Source organism: Gasterosteus aculeatus, chromosome 4 (assembly GCF_964276395.1).
Source record: "Gasterosteus aculeatus chromosome 4, fGasAcu3.hap1.1, whole genome shotgun sequence".
In the NCBI taxonomy this organism is placed as follows: Eukaryota; Metazoa; Chordata; class Actinopteri; order Perciformes; family Gasterosteidae; genus Gasterosteus; species Gasterosteus aculeatus.
In genome coordinates this window covers 19,123,029-19,144,506 of record NC_135691.1, presented here as the reverse complement: position 1 = coordinate 19,144,506, position 21,478 = coordinate 19,123,029, and the positions used below count along the sequence as shown (strand labels likewise).

Sequence of the window (21,478 nt, the reverse complement as noted above, 5' to 3'; positions counted from 1 at the left end):
TGTTGTCAAGTATAGCTCTTTGGTAGAACATAAAAACAAGGAAAGAAATCTGACAAGAAACCAGTAAACGGTGCTACTCTAAAAGTGCCTAATACAACTTTATGTATTGGTCTCAGCATCGGCCCAATACATTGGTGTGGGCTTCAAGTCTAACCTGCAAAGGTCATCTCGGCGGCAGAAGCTCTGCTGGTGGAGGCAGTTAGGTTGCAGACCCTCCATCTCCTGGTAGGAGCAGGACGGTACGATGGTTTTCCTCCTCCTCTCACCACACAGGGTGTTGGTGCAGGGGCAGAAGAGGAGGCCCAGGCTGTACTCCTCAGGCACCCGCTCCAGGAAGCGCCGCAGGCCCCGGTGGCACTTGTGCTGGTTGCATCGGTTGATTCCGGGGACCCGCTTGGTGCAGGCCAGGGCGTACTCTGAGCGGAGAGAGCCGCACTTCTCGTACAGGCCACAGTCCTGTGCCGCCTTCAGGCACTGGTTTTCACCATCCAGTTGCATGACAGAGGAAGCTAAAGGGTGAATGAGAAGCGGAATTAGCGGAACGTAAAGCAGAAAGTCGGGAGGAGTGCCAAAATTGGAAGAGCCAGAGTATAATAAAAGCGAAAAAGAAAAAAAGAACAATTGACCGAAGAACAGTATTACATTTCACCATTTGCAGAATGCCAAGTGTTGGCTTGGGTACTTGGGCAACATTTTCAGTGAGGAAAATAAATGTATTGACAGACTCCATCCTGGTAGCTCATTGGCTGCAGCGTTGAAATCCTGCCTAGAGCATAAACGTTGAGAACCGTAAACCTGTCAACCTCTTTTAATCAGTCAAACGACTGAAAAACAAGTTAGCTAGCTAACAAATCAACAGCTAGCTATTATTCTTTCGTCATTGATTGATACATATTGATGAACATTTCTTAGGCTTTGTGATTCTTTGTGCAGCAAGAAGTTATTCACTCATTACTTGTATGACTCCATGTTTGACGGCATCGACTCAAACTCATGACAAAGGAGCCATTAGTGACTCTGTGTATGTGTGTGTGTGTGTGTGTGTGTGTGTGTGTGTCAGAGTGTGTTTTACCAGCCACTAAGGAGGCCATGTGAGTATCCATTAGCGTGTCGTCATATGGAGATATTTCCAGCTCATCTTCCCCTGGAGAGAAGGAACACACAAGCATTGGCAAACAATTGAGTGATCTCTTCAAATGTTCGGACGGAACAATTGTAAGATAAACACAAAGACAGAAAACGGTAACTTGAAACTCAATGTGAACTCCTTCAAATACAAAAGGAGGATATAATCAATTTAATCTGGAACAGACAATGAATGAGGCTGATTTTTAAAGTGTATGAGTCAAACTATGTGGACATTTTTTGAAAAGAGGGTTTGCTAGGCGCTAAATCTCTGAGGCCTAGGTTTAAACTTCAGGGCACATCACAATAACTATTCAGTAGGGCTGGGCGGTATACCGGTTCAAACAGTATACTGGCGGTGCACTCTTTAACAGGGTAAAACACCACGACACAAAAGCTTGTGACACGTAAATAAGTAACACTAATAATTGTACATTTATAAAAATGACCCCGCCGAACTGCATGCTGGGTACAACTCACAACAACAAGTAACTCTGTTGCTAGCGGCGGTCCTTTTCGGGGTTAATTGCCTCTGGTGGCAACACTAGAAGCCACAACAAGCTAACTAGTTGGCCAGTTCTGGTAGCCGGCGGTGTTTTTCAGTAGGGTTGCCACCCGTCCCTTAAAATACGGAATCGTCCCCCGTATTTGAGAATAAAATAACGCGTCTCGTTTTGAATCAATATGGGACAGGGTTTGTCCCATACTTTCCGAGCTGTCGTCAATGCAGCATCCTATCCGTCCCCGTATTGGGTAATACTCACTGCCATCGTTGGTTTAATTTTTCCAAAGGGGAAAAGGTTTTCTTAATCGTTGCAGTAGTAAACTACTCAAAAAAGAATATGCGTAAAGGTGCATCTCATATCTCAGGGCTTCCGAAACATTACAACACAACAGTGGTTCACAAATTGGGGGATAGTGGAACTACAGGGGGGGGGGGCACATGCACAGACACACAACACAATATAAAGTAAGATCATAACAAACACAATTGTAAACAAGTTGTATAGATAGTAATCAGTTCATATGGTTGCACCTAAGAAATAGAAATTGGCGAGACACAGTATGAGGTCGACTAAACTGATGAGACGCTGGGAAACCCACCAGACTGATCATCGGAACATAATCATGTCAACAAAAGCAGATGTTTAATGTGAGGAACCATGTCATTTAACTTTTTTATGCACATAAATTGTATTGCCATTTTATTTTCATATATAACAATTACATTTGAACAATGTTCAAATCCCCCGACTTTATGTAAACAAGTGATAACAAACCCCGGCTGCTCCATTTCCCATGTCTAAGTGTCCCTGAGCAAGACACCTAACCCCTAATTGCTGGACGAGCCGTTTACGGAGCCCTGCACATCTAAAACACCTTTTAAAAGTTCAAACTTAATCAAGAAGGTAATAGCATGTAAAGGGTTTATATACGCAAATCCTATTCTAAACTATATATTTATGGAAATGACACGCTAGAGCGGCCAAGCAGCGTTAGGAGTTGAGGAGTGTGTAATTACACTAATGCTCTGCTGACTAATAGGCCACAGGGGAATAGGAGTCTGATGCACACATGACAACAACACTACCGATTGTGTGAGGTCCTCACTCACACAGACACACAAGGCTGGATTAGAATGCAGACAAAAAGTTCAGGTGAGGGTTTTGGCTAAATGTGCATTAGTATCTACAAAGTTTGACGTAGGCTAATTGTTAACGTGTTTTAGATATCACACTACACTGGCCGTTGTGTGTTAACATGATCATTTTTATAGTCTTCTCAAGCATATTTGTTCTGGTTGTATGGCTATATGTGGAACATTTGCCTGAGACTGATGTTCCTCAGTACACTTGTTTACTGTTATTTTTTTCTTTTTATATAATTTGAAAAGACTTACCGAATCATTTTAAATGAAGGGACAAGAACTTGCAATATAAAAGTGCATAATACTAAATTTAAAGCATTTGTAATGGCCTCTCAATGGCTCCTAGCTAATAGTGCTAACAGTCTTTACCTGAAAGGTCAACTGAGGGTGTGTTTACGAAAAGCACCTGTAACACCCATAAGAAAGGCTGTTGAGAGCAGCAATTGTGAGCTAACCAGTGCACAAACATGCCCTTAAAGTCCTAAAAGCCGTTGTGGCTAGCCTTCCAATGTTACATAAGCAAGGGGAAGCTAGCATAACAAAACATTCTATCCAACTAGACATTACTCCACTATATCTTTACAAAGGGAAACAGCTTGTTGCTGCTATATGAATAGCTGTCAACAAATCAGAATATAACAGCAAAAGAGGCAATAAATAGATTTTTATTACAAACAAATATTGTCTTTATATCGAAAGACTGCCATAGAGCTCTATTGTTAACCACACAGATATCAATGACACACACACACACAAGAAGTTAGATATGACCCGAAGAGCCGTTTGTCCTTGTTTTCTCTGGTCCTTACCACAACCATGCACTCAACACACAGTATTGAAGTCCTTTGAACTAGATAATGAATGGCTGGAGGAAGACCCGGACCAGACTTGCATGCTAGTCCCCCTCCCCACAGTCCAGCCCCAGCAGAGGTCTGACTAACCTGGTAGCAGGCGAACCCTCCAGTATATGCGCAGGCACTGCTCCTCCCTGCGATAGCCGCGCTGGCACTTGCAGGCCAGCAGAGCGGGGTGGTTTGCCAGCAGAGCGTCCTGTCCCTCCAGGCACTCGGCGGCCACCTGCTCCCCCAGCGGGGACACCGCTGCGTCGGCCGCACACAGCTCCAGGCCCCGGTACAGCGCCTCGCACCGGGGGTCGGCGGAGCATACACGATGAGCTTCAACACAGTCGGTGTGGGAGGGAGGGAAGGGGTACACTGGTGCTGAAGATGGCAACACACCTAGTACAAAACAGACATTGAGAGGTGATTAAAGAGGCAAGGCAACATGTCTGGAACACACCACACCTACAATAATAATAATATGGCTCTAGAAGTTTAGTTATTATTTATTTGATTATTAGATGCATTGCAATTCTCTTTTGAACAATAATAACTCGATGCAGAAAAGAATCAATTCAAAGCTAGGACAGCTGAGCAGCCATTCAGCTGTCAGAAGCATGCAAGTGAAAGTGTCCAAATCCCCAGAACACAGCTGTTGTCTTCTCCTAACTCGTCATGAATTCTCTTAACCATCTTTTTCCACAGAGGTCAAGAGAGGTTAGGAATAGACGTAATTGTTTTGACTATTCAAATTCAGCCTGTCTGCCGTGTCCCTGATTGTTTCATCCTGACCAATCCCCTGCACCGTCCCATGTGTAGCCCTTCGGTCTTTGTAGGTTTATTGTCAATGTCGGTGAGTCGTGTGGATGGTCTGCGTGCCCTGTGGTTAGAGATAAAGCGTTCTGTGATTGTTAAAACAGTGCTTGAGTCCTCCTGTCTCCCCATCCCAGACATTCCCGTGACAAGATCGTTTGAACCGGTCAAGGTGTTTGGGGACAGTCGAGGGGACAATGTAGACCAGACAATAGTAACAGACAAAGTTCGGCTTCCTTTCATCAAACTTTCAAATGAGGTGCATCCCATTTTCAACCTTTCTGTTTCCTTTAATAGAACACCTTACTAGATGTTCTTCAGCCGAGACATTCAGCCCCAGTCACCCTGAAGTCGACTAGTTTTCATTTCAGTTTTTGCACTGTGTAACTTTTTCCACGGGAGGAACTGTTGTTTCGTGTAGTGTGTCTGCTTTCATTGGCGATGGCAAAGACGAGAGGCACCCCCTGGTACAAATCCAATAGCTTATCTATTTACAGGGGGAGAGTGCAGAGGAGTTGTTTGAGGGCAGCGGAAATGTCATCCAAAGACGAGAAGTGGGGGAACAGAAAGACGGACGGGAAAATGGAGAGGTGCAAGGCGAGGGAGAGGGACGAGACATAGAGCCGGAGAGCGAGCGTACCGATGTGAACCTTGATGGGTTGGACACGCGCACAGTAGGAGGAACAATCAGCACGCACCGCAGAAAATGATGTTCTTAAAATCACACAAAGATGCGCACAGACACACGGATACACACACACACACACACACACACACACACACACACACACAAGCACACGCACACACAATTTTAAAAAAATAACACACACAAATGTGCGCGGACACTGCGCCCCTGAGAAGGACCCTTTTATGTGTGTGTCCTGCTGGGAGGAAGACTGCAAGGCACAGAACCCATTATTACTGCCAGAACACAATACTGCACAACCACAGGAGGGGGGGGGGCAAAGCAATCTTTGTAAGAAACGCACACACATACATACTCGCATAGGCTTCCACACACAAGCACGTATCTCGTTGTCAGAATAAAGTGGCTGAGAGAGCATAAACAGCTTAACATTCAGTGCCGGATCAGTAGACAGTATGTAAATTGAATACTGAGTGTGCTGATGAAAGACTAACCACATACATAAAACATTGTCGGTCGAACAAACAGCCTTTGTGGAGCGCCGCATCCCAACGCTCCTTCGCAACTCACTTTATCCACACGTTTGACTGCGGCTCGATCCCGACCACCTCTCTCCGACCAAAGGTTGCCCTGTCTCACGCTGCATCATCAAACTTTCATAAAACATTTTTTTTGTCACGGCTGCGCTCCCTTCATCAACCCCTCAGCTCAGTCACCCAGGTAATACAGACAGATGAAAGCTGAATAAAAAGCAATACATTTCTTAATAGAAACAATATACTGCCTCTCCACGGTCCAATAAATAAACTATAATGGGGTCCACGTAGGGTGGCAAAAATGGAAAGTTTCCAACTTGAATATTCCTGGATTTTTGAACCCTATACAGCGCAAATGTTTACTCATATGAGCCAGTTTTCAGCTTTATATCCTCAGTTGGGGCCCTTCTGGCAGTTCCAAAGTCGAGGCTTAAATCTATTACTGATGTTTTTGCCATCAGGACCGTTTGGCTTTGGAGCAACTGGCCTGGGGAGGGAAAGGTCTGCCGAAATCAGTGAGCTCTTTTAAATCACCCATTTTTATAGATTTGCTTTGATGGGACGTTGTCTTTGTAGTTCTGTTATTGCACCTTTTCAAAAAATCATTTGAGCCTTCATGTGTACAACAAAGGGACCACTTTTAGTGCATTATCATTATTATAGAATTATTACAACTGTCACTTAGAAGGAGGATTTACATTATCGTCTTCTCAATCTCGTTAAAGTAATGCTTGTTTTGTTAGGGTACTACTCTGCCTTTTTGGTCTTGATTGCTCTGTGACGGACACACACACATAAACACACACACTCTGCGGCAAAGGAAGTGCCACTAAAGTGAATAAGGTGGCCAGTGTTGTTGTTGCCTAGTAATTGTAGTCGTAGGCCGCTTTAGGAGTCTGTGAAGCGGTGTTCCCACAGGAAGTCCAAGCTGCAGTGTGTTATGTTGCCAAGCCAGAGGGCCAGAACAGTCAAATTGTTTAGCTAAAACTAACTTTGCCAGCAAGCCTTTTTTCCTCCCAGACCTCAAAATGTTCAGTAAGAGAGAGAAAGCTCCCTACTGATGGGAAGTTAATGTTGGTCAATAAATATACGTGCCTTTATTGCGGCAAGATTTCCCCGAAAACCTGTTTGCCATTAGTAGTTTGCAAAAGGGAAAGGTGTCCGCAGGTGGCAGCAGCACCCTTCATCAGTGCTGATGGAGTTTATCCTTGTTTTCCTACTGAAAACAATGAGCACACAATATGCCATCTGCTGCACACCGCTCTGTGTGAATACACAGAGTCTGGAGCGCTGCTTGGAGGAAGATCACAATTCAGACCGAGTGGCCGTTTGTTTTACATTCACTCGAACCAGCAAACCAACGGGTCTCGTTTATTAACAGGTGCTCCAGGTCTCAAGCGCAATGTGACGCTCCATTTGGACTCAGCTAGCATCTGCACAGCTGGTCCATTAGCGGATAAAAACAGGCCGTGGAAAAAATCTCTAGGTATCCAGATCCTAAAAATAATACAGGGTCAAAATTAGCTTTGTGTTTACTTTGCTAATAGTACTAGCATGCCACCGTTTTTGGTCATGTCATTATATCCCTGTCTAGTATAATTCTGAACACATTAAATAATATTTTCTAAAATTATCAACATGAAAAAGGTGAGAGCAATGCAACTTTCAATAAACACTTCACGTGCGGCAGTTTTCCGCCACACTAAGTAGCTTTGCAAACCATCTGGCGATGGACAGTCACAAGCTGGGAAGTACCCTACTGATAAATTAAACCAGTCAGTTCGACCCTTCCTGGACCAGCTGTTTCATTTACTGCCGTCTCCAAGAGCTAGAGCAATATGATGGATATGCGACGAGTGCCTCGTAGTAATTCAAGAAAATAAAATTCGGAGGCACCTCATTGAGCAAACGTCAAACGTTACGCAAGGGATGACAGGAGAGGGCCACTGTGTCCAGTTTGACTGCATCTACAATCTGAGGCTTATGACCCTGATGTGTTTCTGAACTATGTGCTCCGCTTGGGTCTAATATGTGACCCAACTACTTCAAAAGTAATACAACAATCCTCTTTTATTTAAGTCATGACCAAAAGCTAAAAACAAGTTGTGAATATGCTGTTGTTGATACAATAATGAATATGATGAAATCTACATTCACTAGTATTAAAATCTTTCATGTGTATGATATAGGTGAATACCGTACAACCTCACCTCACTTAGCACATTGATCCCATGGTGGTAACACGTTGTGCCATAGTGTTGGATATGATGTGAAACCTGCTGGATTCATTTACAGCCCAAAGTGCGTTACCGAAGCTAACCCACAATGGGATTCAACTTGTAGGCTGCCTGCTTTTGTCTTGCTGATCATCCTGGTCAGAATACACTGACTGGTATCACCACTTGTCCATCTCTCTGTACAAATATCACCCTCTTTTTATACTTGCCACAGAAAGACAGTGGTGACGTAACAGGGCAAGGAAGTGTTTCTAATGGGTGACACATACAGTACTACAAAATAGGGGTCAGCATTTCACTTCTTCAAATACATCCTCAAAATATAAAAAAGAACAAAAACTCAAAATTGGACCAAATTGTGAACAGAGAGAGCCCGTCAAAAAAACCCACTTGAATCAAGCTCTGTAGCAGCATTGGATGTTTTGAGGAGACCCCAGGTGTTGAAGATGGTGCTGGCTGAATGTCAGTTCCTATGGCTAATTGGCAACTGAAAGTTTTTTTGTCTCAAATCCAATAAACAAAATATGAAAGTGCACCTTCAACTAGATTAATACAGAGCAGAGGCAGACTGCAGCAGAGAGAAGACAGACTACGTGTTTGCAGCCTGTAAATACAGGACACCTTCGAGCCGCTGAATGGACTTTGGCTTCCTATCCTGTGCTTCCATTGAAAAAGCTCATGTTGAGAGCCAATAATTGAGTGGCCTTTTAACAGAGAAAAACTTCATCACATTGGTCAAATTAATTCTGTAGCACCAGGCTAGGTCCACCAATCTAATAATAACAATAACAATAATGATGTGAGCAAGAACATGGAGACTTTGCAGAAAATCAACGATATAAGTTGAGGTTTGGCTCCCTGCTCCATTTCGCGCCAGAAAGCCAGCACTCTATCCCCTAAAAAATGAACCTGAATCATTGGTGCAAAAGATAGTGTGCAACCTGCAAATTTCTAATCACATTTCACAGACGCACAGAGGCTCTGAATCCCTAAGCCTCTAAAGTCTTTTATATTCTTACTTCCTTGTTTATGAATAACGGAGGTAACAGAAGCCATTATTAGTGTAGTTGTGATCAAAGACTGAATAATGGATAATGTCTGAATGATTGCAAAGGTCTCAGTCAGTGATGAATGCCTCCATTTTTTCTGTCCCTTTTCCAAAGGAGCCCATGCTGTGTCCCTGTGTCCTAAATGAGCTGCTACATCAATGTGTTTCTGCATGTGGGACCGGGATCCGTCTGTCGAATAAATGCAGGGGATTGGGATTTCAGGCTTTAAGCGAGACACATTGGTGTTCTGACAATAACCTGGTCCTGACACTACCAAAACCAAAGAGATCATCGTGGATTTGAGGAGAACCAGGGAGGCCGTACCTCCCCCTCTCCACATAAACAGTGAGCAGGTGGAGAGTGCAAGTGATATCCAATTCCTGGGGATCCACATCACAAAGAATCTGAAATGGGCCATCAACACCTCCCACCTGGTGAAGAAAGCCCAACAGAGGCTCGCCAAACTCACAGTTCACTCACTACAGGGGCAGCATTAAGTCAATTCTCTGCCATTGCGCCACCATGTGGTACACCAGCTACACGACAGAGCAACCGGACAGACCTGACCCGTGTAATCGAAACCGCCCAGAGGATCATAGGCACCAAGCTCCCGACTCGGTGTATGCTAGTCGTCTACACAAGGCTAGCAACATCAGAAAGGACCCAACGCATCCAGGTCAGTCGGTTTGCCCTCCTGCCATCAAGGAAAAGGTTCAGAAGCATACAAACACTTGACACTTCATACTGTATTTGCACTAACAAAAAAACGTTTATTTTATTCCTTTATCTTGTACATTGTTTATTGTTGTTTGCTGCTACTGGCTGACTTAGGGCTACCAAACAGAATTTCGTTGTATATCAATCATCCACGAACTAGGGCAGCAACTAACGATTATTTTCGTCTAATTTTTTGATTAGTCGAGTAATCTAACAATTATTTACCATAGTGTAGGAGTGTGGAAACAAACAAAGAGGCAAGAATTCCTTTTGGCAACAATGTCTGCCGTTTATTTACATCCAATAACATCTCTCACATGTTCACTTTTTACCCCACATGTCACCAGGGTTACATTACATGTCATTTAGCTGACGCTTTTATCCAAAGCGACTTACAATAAGTGCATTCAGCCATAGGGATACAAACTCGGAAGAACAAGAAACACTTATCTTGCTATAGATAAGTGGCGTTATAAGTACAATTTAAGTGCTACAATTTGTTAGTCTTTTAGTCGAGGTAGAGTCTGAAGAGGTGTGTCTTTAGTTTGTGGCGGAAGATGTGAAGGCTCTCTGCGGTCCTGGTGTCTTCAGAGAGCTCGTTCCACCATTTCGGAGCAAGGACAGCAAAGAGTCGTGATCTAGTCGAGTGTTTTGCTCTCAGTGAGTGAGGGACAAGCAGTTTTGCAGAGCGGAGAGTGCGGGTGGGGATGTAGGGTTGGATGTAAGCTGAATCCGATCCATTCACAGCATGGTACGTGAGCACCAATGTTTTGAACTGGATGCGGGCAGCCACCGGTAGCCAGTGAAAAGAGCGGAGGAGTGGAGTAGTGTGGGAAAATTTCGGAAGGTTAAAGACCAGTCGAGCTGCTGCATTCTGGATGAGCTGCAGCGGTCGAATGGCGGTAGCAGGGAGACCTGCCAGGACGGAGTTGCAGTAGTGCAGGCGTGAGATGCCAAGAGCCTGAGTCAGTACCTGGGCAGCCTTCTGAGTGAGAAGGGGACGTATTCTCCTGATGTTGTAGAGCGTGTATCTACAGGATCGTGTCGTCGCAGTGATGTTGGGAGTCAGGGAAAGTTGGCTGTCGAGTGTCACGCCAAGTGTTGACTAGCAGTCAAAGTGGGCGTTAACACAGAGTTCCCAAAGTCGACCGTCAAGTCCTGGGTCGGAGAATCTTTTCCCGGAAATAGAAATAGTTCAGTCTTGTCGGGGTTGATTTTCAGATAGTGAGCGGACATCCACTGAGAGATGTCAGTCAGACAGACAGGCAGAGATCCGTGCCGCCACCTGGGTGTCCGAGTGAGGGAAGGAGAGAATTAGTTGGGTGTCATCAGCATAGCTGTGGTAGGAGAAGCCATGCGAGCAAATGACAGCGCCGAGAGAGTTGATGTAGAGCGAGAAGAGAAGGGGACCCAGGACGGAACCCCGAGGAACTCCAGTAGTACGAGGACAAGGTTCCGACACAGATCCTTGTCAGGTTACCCGGTAGGGGCGGCTGTCGAGGTAGGACGCGAGAAGAGAGCAGAGCCTGAGACACCTGAAGTGTTCCTGAAGGGAGGAAATAAGGATCTGGTGGTTGACTGTGTCAAATGCAGCAGAGAGGTCCAGAAGGATGAGGACAGAGGAGAGAGAGGCGGCTCTAGCAGTGTGGAGTTGCTCTGAGACAGCAAGGAGAGCAGTCTCTGTGGAATGGCCTGCCTTGAAGCCTGACTGGTGGGGGTCAAGGCGATTGTTACGGTAGAGATAGGAGGAGAGTTGGTTAAAGATCGCACGTTCAAGGGTTTTGGACAAAAAGGGAAGAAGAGAGGCCGGTCTATAGTTGTCACGGCCCTTTCTCTTGAATGGCCCCAAATGTTTCCACAATCTTTTGTTTGAAGAGTGCTAACTGGAGGTTAACGTTAACTATTCAGAACGAACGAAAAGACAAGCTACGATATTTAACCGAACTGAAACTGCGTTAGAAGCATCCTCCACGAGACCTTCTTTTTTCCAACACGCAAGTGTAAACCTTACGATTAGTTAACTAAAGTAACGTTAGCCTTGTTAACTAAACTTACCCATGAGGAGAAGACGTGGTGGCTCCAGAACGCTCGCGTTTTAAATGTTCCTGCGTTGCCGTCGTGCTGCTGTGAAACGACAACTCTGTTCTGCAGGAGCTGGGTTGCAATGTTTGGTTCGCTGATGAAATACTCCCAGACCTTTTCGTCTCCCACATTCAACTTGATAAACTTCTTCTTTTCCTTGGTGCATGTAGACAATGGAAGCAATAGCGCCCCCAGCACTTCCTGTAGTGCATTGGAATGCTGGAGGAAAAAGGCTGGTAGCTCCGAATCATTTTATAATATGCAACACGTTGACTATAAAAGTTTTAATAATCAACGTTGTTGATTATGTCGACTAATCGTTGTAGCTCTACCACTAACCCGGAGCGCTAAGCTACATTGGTGTCAGCGGCGGTTTCAGTGCACCAACTGCGGACCATGACGACTATTTTTACGCTTCGGCGACTTAGCTGTCTCAGTTTAGCTAGTAGGCTAAATTGTGGCTAATGAAATTGCGACTAGTAACTACTAGCCACAGTGGCTGGTGGGTTGAAATGTTAATGTCAAGCACCGGTCTTGATACACTCTGGTCATAGTTATGACTTGATCTATGTTTAGGTGGTTCTCAACTTAAACACTATTATCTCTAAACTTCAGATAAAATAATATACATTTCGTTGAAAATGATCTACTCCCCATGGACTGAAGTTTCCACTTTATTATAGACAAGTTTCATGAGTGAAATAAGCGGGCCGCCATTGGCCTTTCACTCTGCCAACGACTTCCAGTTGTGTCTGCAAAGCACTTCCGGTTAGCGAGTTAGCGTCTTTTACGGCCTTTGGTTAGCGTGCAGAAAAGTAAACCATGGATGGTGTTACACGCCGACACGGCTCCGGGACATATTGTGCTGTTCACGGTTGCAACAACTCGTGGCGATTGCTGAATGTTTGGTCGGAAGGAGAATGTTTTGACCATCAACCATCTACAAGTGAGTAAAATGCTATAGATTTGCACTCAAATACGGAAGGCTTATCATTCGCGGAAGTCAACACAGTCTACTAATTATTACGCAGACGAATGTCAGCTTTTTCATAGAAAAAAAAGTAAGTTAATACCTTTATCCATTCAGAAGCTATTAATAGATATGTCAGGGGTGCGCACTTTGACGCTCGTCAGTCGACTTTGAAGGGTTAAAGCATGCTTTTAGTGCAGGCAGGCTAGAGGGGATTACTTTTTCTTTTTATTACTCTTCGTGTTCTGTTATATATTAACACACGGATTCATACAAACATCTTAATACAAGCATAAGATGGGCTAACGTACCTTCCAAAGCACGGCGGCTGCATGGCTACAGGTACAGCCTGCAGTCTCCACATCTCCCGTCTTGGTAACCAAAACCCAGGCGTTATGCGCTGAATTGTTAACGGACTGGCTTGGTGAAACATCGGCCTTTATATGCCCATATCGTGTAAAAGTACACAGCCCACTTTGTCGGAATGGAGGTACTGAAACGCCTCTGAGCTTTTCAGGTTATTAATTGCATTCCTATCCACCGCCATGGAATCAATAAAATAAGAAAAGATCTTGGATGTTGTGATGCTGGGCCATATCGACATGTTGTGAGCCCATGATGTTACCTAACTTGGATGCGGAATGGTCAAAACACCATTTTTAACAAGATTTTCGGTCGAATGAGGTCATGTCACAGCTGACCTAGGATCACACCCAGCTCTGACCAAACAGAGCAGCGGTACCTTCAGGGACAACTGACTCGAGTCCGACACCAAGTTTTGAGTAAGGACTCACCAACACACATGTGCTAAGTATAAAGCCTTTGCATACCTGACACACTTACAGACAGCCTTGGAAGCAGAAGCAGACACCATCTGTCGCTTCAGTGTTTGAGTTCAAAATCCCAGTTATCAACAAAACACACAGAAAACCTCCAAACTAACCCTCTTGGATACACCATTCCCCTTGAGATGAACACACACAAACTCACACACACACACACACACACAAACAAAAACACCTCTGCAACCAGATCAGATAGAACCATGTTCACCTTTTTATTAAATGAGACAGAAGAAGAAAGATAGTTTTTCTCACTTCTTTCACCAAGATCATTAATCTCACACCACTTCTGACCCTCTCCATCTCTCTCTTTCTATCTGTTTGCCCTCCCCGTCCCTCTTCTCTCTCCCCCTCCCTCAATTCAATTCAACATGCTTTAATGACATGTTGGTAAAGAGGAACAATCAACAATATATGACATAAAATATACATATTATCATTTCCATAAAATTACAAAAACATTATGAAAAAAATCATTTAACCATTTGTTTTTCTATTCATTTCATGTTGTTCCTGCCGTTAACCTGGTTTCGGAATCACTGTTTTAGATGCCTTCACACAGCAGGGATCTCTCTTTTATGGATTTCTAATCCTCATAATGGACCTTGTGTCAAACCTAGTTTATGGCGGGCGAGTCTCTACATTAATGATGAAAAGGTATTGTGCCATTCTCTTTTTCAATAAATGGTGAGGTTGCACTCTGGTGACGGATTTTGTTTTTATCTTGCCAATATTCAATGTATCTGCATTTATTTTCCACGTCAATTGTGTGTTTTCAGATGTATTGTGGAGTTCTCTGTGTTTGAGCTGAGCTTCTTGGTTATTCATGGAGGTTCTGTCGCTGGGCAGAGGCTCACACATGATGGTAGTACTCAAAATAAGCTCATGCCAAGGGAACCTGGAACTGGACAGCTTCTATAAACGTGTGCAGCGACAGTGGGAATTTTCCCAGCTCTGCCAAGGTTTGGACTCTTTCTGTGGATCTTAAGGACTTGCTTATTGAACTGTAGATATGTTTGAGAGTTTACTCCCACGACTGAGGCTGCTGGTTCATTACAGCTCCCATTCTGAGCAGCTTTTCACACTTATCATCAAAGCAGGTTTATGATGTTCATTTCTCGGACATCATTGCTCTTCATAGACGTCACGGTCTGAATCGCCCGGAAATCAATACAGATAAGACAATCTCAGAAAGCCTGCGTCACAAACTGGAGGGGTGGAGTTTGAAAGACGTGAAGATTTACCACACAAGTCCATTTGATGAACGTTGGTTACATTATGGATCATGTTGGATACAACATTTGAGAGGTGTGTTCCATGCTGAGGACCAATGGTTAAAACGACCTATGTAGTATAACTGGGATATTGTGTTTGTCACTTTCTACCTAATAGATGACTCAATTAACTAATTAAGAGTCATCAAATAACTAGTAGTATCTTTGCACTGTGGCATGCAGCCGGGGAACCGGTGAAAAACCCTGGACGATAAGATCATGCAAACTCCAGATAGCCTGCTAATTGGACCTGAGCCCCACTCGTTTCAATACGGTCATATCCTTCATCTTTTAGCTTAAAACACATGTTAAAGTGTGCCATTAATAACCAAAATGTTATATAAGACCCTATACAGTCTGAAGCTGATTGAGAATGGTTATCAAGCCCTTTCAGAGGAACCAAAAGGGGAAAGTGGACGTTAAGAGGGAACCTGAGACGAGAAGGTAAACACTCCCTGCAGACAACTTGATTCCAAAGGATCAATATCTTTAAAGACGCACTACTGGCATCTGAGCAAAAGGAGCTCTGTCACGCACCCTCCCAACCCCAAAAATACAGACAAACACGCACACCTGCATGCGCACCGATAAGACGTCAGCCACCGGAGCTCCGAATGTGTTTGCACACTGGTGTCGGTTCACTGCACTTCCTCATTGAATGATTTGAACAATTTATTCTGACATGCCGCTAAATCCGAGTCCGAGAGTGAATTTAGATTGAGCCTGAAAAAAAAGAAGAAAGGAAAGCGTGTTGCGACCTGAGAGTGTTGCAGTAGAGACAGAGCGAAAAGGTGGGAGGGGGGGTTAGCTGAGGCGAGGGAGACCGGGAGGTATATGAGCCTGTCACTCAACATTACAGTGTCACTACGAGCTGGACAATGATTAACAGGGATAATGAACACAATGGGCTGTGTGCTGCAGAGTGGGCACCTAAAGCCGCTGTGGCGGAACAGCAGTGATATAATCCACCCATTCCCAACCAGGAGGTGTGTCTACTGTTACCAGTGGGGGTAACAGAAATCTATTTGCAGAAATGATGATCATGTCTCAATCTTACAACAACCCGAGTCACTTTAACGCCTGCCAGTAGAAGTGTTGTTAAAACTTTTCATTTATGCTACTCCAGTGGCATAAAGTGCAAACTGGAAAGGCCAAAACTAGAAAAGGTCTCCACCATGTGTGTCTGCAACAACCACTGCTGTTATGTCTGGTTTTATGAATACTAATTCTCAGCGTGAATCACTGAAACCGGGTGAAGTGGTTGTAAAGTTTTGCTCATGGTTGTAAATGGGCACAAAAAAAAACGTTCAGCTGAATGCGCGATTAGCTGAGGACAGACATGTACATGTACACATACCACCAAGCACATTATCTCCTGGAGAGACAACAACACCAGCTTCGACAATAAAAGCAAAGACTGGCATTATTTTTTGTTTCATATCCAACCTGACCGATTATACATTATGCATGGATGTTCATTAACAAAAAGAAATAACATTGAATAAAAAAACATGCTGTAAATTTAAGAGATAAACAAAGTCCACAACTGGAGTGAGCACTGGCTGTTTTGGGGACTGCAAAGTTCAGCTGGAAGAGAAACTGATTGGTCATCCTTTGGTCTCCACCTTTTAAAGTAGGTCAGATGACCTTCCACAGAGACTGAGCAGAAAAACATCAGCAACAGCCAGATATCGCCGTGCCGCATTGAAGCAGTCAGCGTGGTTACATGGATTCGAATAACTGGCTTAGTCGGACTGAAATCGAATTACCCGTTTCATGTAAACACCTTTGTCCGACTATGTGCGGCCCGACTACGATCCGACTATTACCCCTGGATAACTCGATCCGATCCAGTTGATAGTTTGACTATTGCGGCATGTAACGGTGAATCGGATAAGGAACTGAACTTTGCGTCTTTGCGCATGCTTGAGATCCCGACGGCGTCTTCTCTCCGTTATCAAATCAGCCGATAGCGCCATTCGCATCCGCTGTACTCCTATTAACATCATGCACACATAGTAGAGGGATGTGGCTTCACCTTGCTCTCCGTTCGCCATCTTTCTCGTAATGTTGATGTTGTTGTTGTTGGTAGTGGTGAAGCGGTCAAGCGGAAATGGCTGTATCACAACTAGTTGAATGAAAACAGCGCCACCTATCGTATCGTATTTGACATGCTTTCGGCCAATGATTCGATTTATTCACTGCCATGTATATTGGGATAATAGCACTTGCCCCGAATGATAGCATAGTCCGACTAAGCAAAGATTCCAATTATACCATCATGTAAACACACTGACTGTTACAGAGAAGCACTCACTCCATAAAACAACGGTAGCAGACAAAACTCTGAATAGACCACCTCCCTGGGTTGTCTGGACATTGATTACAGATTAAATCACTTTCAAACTTGTCTTTCCCTGTTTCTAGCCGTAACGAGTAGAATGCGTTGACCAATCCACCGCTCTTATCTAATCTTCAACAAGTAATCAGCAGTTTGTTTCCCTCTATTCAGCTGTTATCACTGCCAGCTTCAGAGAAAAATGCATCGGCCTCAGTTTCTTTGTCCAGCTTTGGGCGTTCTGCCTCCATACACGCAAGCATGTGATAAAGAGCACTGGACATTCGCTAAAATGCCCCTTCAGCTCTTTGGCTTAAACACCTGCCCATGACACTTTAAGGCTTTACCACCCTGCCGCTATTGTGCTATAAACAATAGAGACGTTCTCTCCGAGTGAGTTTATGGTGCTCTATAAAGACGCCCCTTTTTTCTTTCTGATTTCTTTTAATTTAGTTACACACAGGCTCCTAGAGACACTAACGCCAAAACAAATCACAAAGGAATCAACTAAAGAAGGTAATCATAAGTAAGTTTTCATATTCTTTTAAGATCTTCAATTATGTTTGTATATGATATATGGTGTTTGTGTAAAACAGAGGAGGAAGAGGATTGTTTTTTAAGTCTATGGATCCAAACGGTTCGTGTGAATTGTAATAGAACATTTACTGTAAATAAATAGAAGGAAATGCGATACGTTTACAGTAACTAAGAAAATACCCTGCCAGTGTGTATAAATTAGTCTTAAAGGTATGATACCTCTTAAATGACTTGATCTTAATTCTCGTTTGCCACAAAAATGAACAACGGGTTCCTGAAATCAATTAATACATCAGTGCTTCGCGGTGTCTGCAGATCTTCCCTCTCTAGTTTTTTTGCAAAATATTACAAAATTTACAAATAAATATGACATTGATGACAAACTGCAATTGCTTCAAAACCACAAACTAATTTGGACACGCTCATTTTGGTAACATATTAAATGTCAAATTAAAATGAAAAGGGCATTAAAAGAAAACGGAGGAGTTGTTTCGAGCTGTAAGGCAAACAACCCAAGCATGGTGCCGTAGCTGCGTTGGGTTTGTCAGGTTTGTTTCAGTGGTCCTTTGAAAGTTTGAGAGCAGCTCGGGCCCGAAGGGCGTAGCCTGCTGGCTCCTAGTGAAGAGAGGAACATCTTCAGACTAAAATACACTCCCAGGACTTAAACATTCGATATCTGCAAAATACTTCTTCTTTTTTTTAATCTGCTGAAAAGTTGGCAGGAGAAAACACACAAACACACTCTTATTCCCGTACATCCCCTTGGCTCCGAGACCGTGAAATTGACTAGAAGACGCAGAAATATCTCTCCACCTCATTGAAACATTTACCATCCTCATCTCTATCCAACTGAGTTCAAGCACCATCCAGAAAACGGCTGCGTATTAATGTTCCATCAAACGAGACAGTTTCTCTTCAGTTTTACTATCTTAAAAGTCAAATCAGTGCACGTACCTGCGCAGAAGAGAGCGAGCACACTCCCGATGAGAAACATGATTCTGGTGCTCGGGACACCGCCGACGGGCAAAACGGGAACGAGAGACTTGGTGCGTTTTGTTCCAGCAGCCCCGCCGTGCGCGCCGCAGACGGACAACCCAAACCCGCCGCTACATTCACCGCGCCGACGACACGCGTCCCTTCGCCCTTTGCTCTTTGCTCTTTGCACAAAGGTCGCTCAAGTTTCCAATCCTCCACCGAGGAGCGCGTCGGGGGAAAGGAGGCGCGCCGTGGAGGCAGCTATTGACTGTGAGTGCGTCTTTTGGTGCCAAAGGCTTCCAGCCTCACGCGGTGCTGTTTTGGAAAAAAAAAAAGAAAGAAAAGAAGATCACAACTACTGGATGGAGGACGTGTTAAGTGTCACCAGGAGATGCAGCCGTGGCCGCGGACAGTCATCGCCACGCAGCTCCGCTCGTCAGGGGGGTCCCGGAACATTCTGCGATTATGATGCTCTGGCAGGGACAGGCTGGGGTTATTAACCGGCGATATCCCCACTCCTCCTCCTCCTCCTCCCCCTCCTTAGATCACCAGCATACTCACCTTCAGGGACAGTAAGGGATGGAATTAGACCTTTAGTTTACTATAACTGATTCATTTTGGATTCAAAAAAAGAAATATTAAACAGTCATGTAACCCTAAAATAATTGCCATCTGAGGGAATCCAATTAGCTTTTGAAATCAGCGCCCAAGAGCAAAGTCTGTTTTGCGTTGCTAATTATTATATAGTTTGTGACTTATCTGGAGAGCTTTTGGCCATTTGGAACAGCATGCTAAACAATAGTTAGGACACAGACATTTTTTACAGAGAAGTCGAACTCTCTTGCAAAATAAGCAGTGAATTGTGGTCATTAGTTGTATAAACTGTTCCTTTGGCATCAACCTAAAACAGCAGTGTTGTTTCCACAGAGGAGTATTATCCTATGTTATATATAATAATATATTATTATATTATATTAGAATATAATATATTCTAATTAATTTAACTTTGCCAGTGTTTATCATTTCACTCCCATGTAATCTAATCTTATAATTCTAATTCTAAATCAAAAGATGTATGGCATACTCACAGTGAATAATCCTCTGGCGCCGTCTTCCCCTCAGCTCTGTTGAGCATTTTAATAATTTCTTTTAGCTTTTTTGAAATATTGGCTTCTACTTTTTCCCCCCGACGGTTTTGTTTCACTCCGTCATCAACCTCCTCTGCCCCCAGAGGGCAGCTGTGATAAACACATACCTGCACAGTTTGATTCTGGGTCAAGGGAGCATTTAGCAGTTAAAGGGTTTAGCATGTATTTCCTTCAGGAGCAGGTCGACCGAAAACAGAGCACAGGAGAGAGAATATTGGACTTACATTCATCCGTGTCTAGGGATCTGCAAGATATGTAAAGAAATGTTTGGTATTGTATAAGCAAAAAAAATACATATAGTGTAATAATGAGTCAATTAGGTCATTACAATTTGTGCAAAAGTAATAAAACACATTTGCAGGTGTAATGGAATTCATATGGCACTAACTTCAAACTGATGATGAAAAGAATAGTATTAATGTTAATTTGTAGAATACAGCTCTATACCACCATATTACCATTGTATAAAAAATGAAGCTGGAGTTTAACTGTTAACTTTCTAAGAATGGCACAATGGCAACAGATGAATCTTTTCTTTCTGCTGCGCATACTTTGATTAAAGCATAATTTGGTTGTAACACTTAATTCAGCATCCCAACTCAGTACGTGAGGCGCTTTGTTATGACCCCTCAAAGTCACTAGGTCCAGGCCACTAAACTAATTGGTTAGGTTTACTAAAAGGTGATAATATGGGTTAAAAAGTGACCAGGTTTTCTACGCATCTTTTCATTACGTAGCCTCAGTAACTTACGTATGATCAAGTCCTGACTTGGTTTCACCAATGAACCTTGTTGTTTGTCTCTGGTCATCATTGTTGCATCATTGTAAGTCTACCAAGTACCTTGAATGTCATTCGTGTTTGTGAATGTTCTTCCAAAAGTGTGCGTTTTTCCCCTTTGGCATTTTTGAGTTTTGGGATTTGTCAAAAGTGCTTTTTTGTCAAAACTCTGGATTTGAGTTCTGCTTCTGACTTTCGCCACCCTGCCTTGTGACCCACGTGAGATGACGTTCCCCAAGGTAGGATACTGGGGCCTCTTCTGTCATCTATATCCCATTAGCTCAGATTATACAAAATAACAGCGTGTGCAAGTGTGTTACCATAGTTATGCAGATGACACACAAATATACATAACTATATCACCAGGGGACTATAATCCAATGCAAGGACTGGATAAAATCATTGAACAAATCACCAACTGGATGTGCCAAAACCTTCTTCAATTAAACAAAGATACAAAATAAGTAATTGGTTTTGTTAACAAGGATGCTCGATTGAAAGTTAGCGTTAAGCTCCAATTACTGATGTCAAAGGACAGCCCAGCACAGTGGATCACAGACAGCGCTTGCAACATTCTCAAATATATTTTTGTGTTTTTGGTTGAATGTGTTTTCTTGTGACAAGATGTGATTTCATTCAGTGTATTTAAGATTACATTATTTTTCCTTATGGAAAATCATAGAAGAAATACAGCAAAAACACGTTCATTTTGAAGATTTTAGCCCGGGTTTGTGGCTCAGTACTGTCAGGGATATCAATTAAATGACTCGCAGTTTAATCCCTGGCTATGCCAGTCCATGTAAATGTGTCCTTGGGCAAGACACTTAAGCCCAAACAGCCCAATCATACTCATTGATACTGTATCAATGAGTATGAATGGTTAGTTTGAATCCCGATGGGCAGGTGGCCCCTTATATGTTAGCT

The 21,478-nt window shown here is 43.5% G+C and overlaps 1 protein-coding gene across 1 annotated transcript in view; it reads right to left on the bottom strand.

The window, feature by feature from the left end:
- The window catches only part of LOC120817728 (GDNF family receptor alpha-4), a 30,286-nt gene extending 11,184 nt beyond the window's left edge, over positions 1–19,102 (bottom strand). The window contains exons 1-4 of the mRNA XM_040174213.2: positions 18,608–19,102; positions 3,715–4,011; positions 1,073–1,144; positions 155–509 (exon numbers count right to left, since the gene is read on the bottom strand). Coding sequence (XP_040030147.1) covers positions 155–509; positions 1,073–1,144; positions 3,715–4,011; positions 18,608–18,647 — 764 coding nt within the window. The 5' untranslated portion in view covers positions 18,648–19,102. The remainder of the gene's footprint in view (positions 1–154; positions 510–1,072; positions 1,145–3,714; positions 4,012–18,607) is intronic.
- Between the last annotated feature and the right edge of the window lie 2,376 nt (positions 19,103–21,478).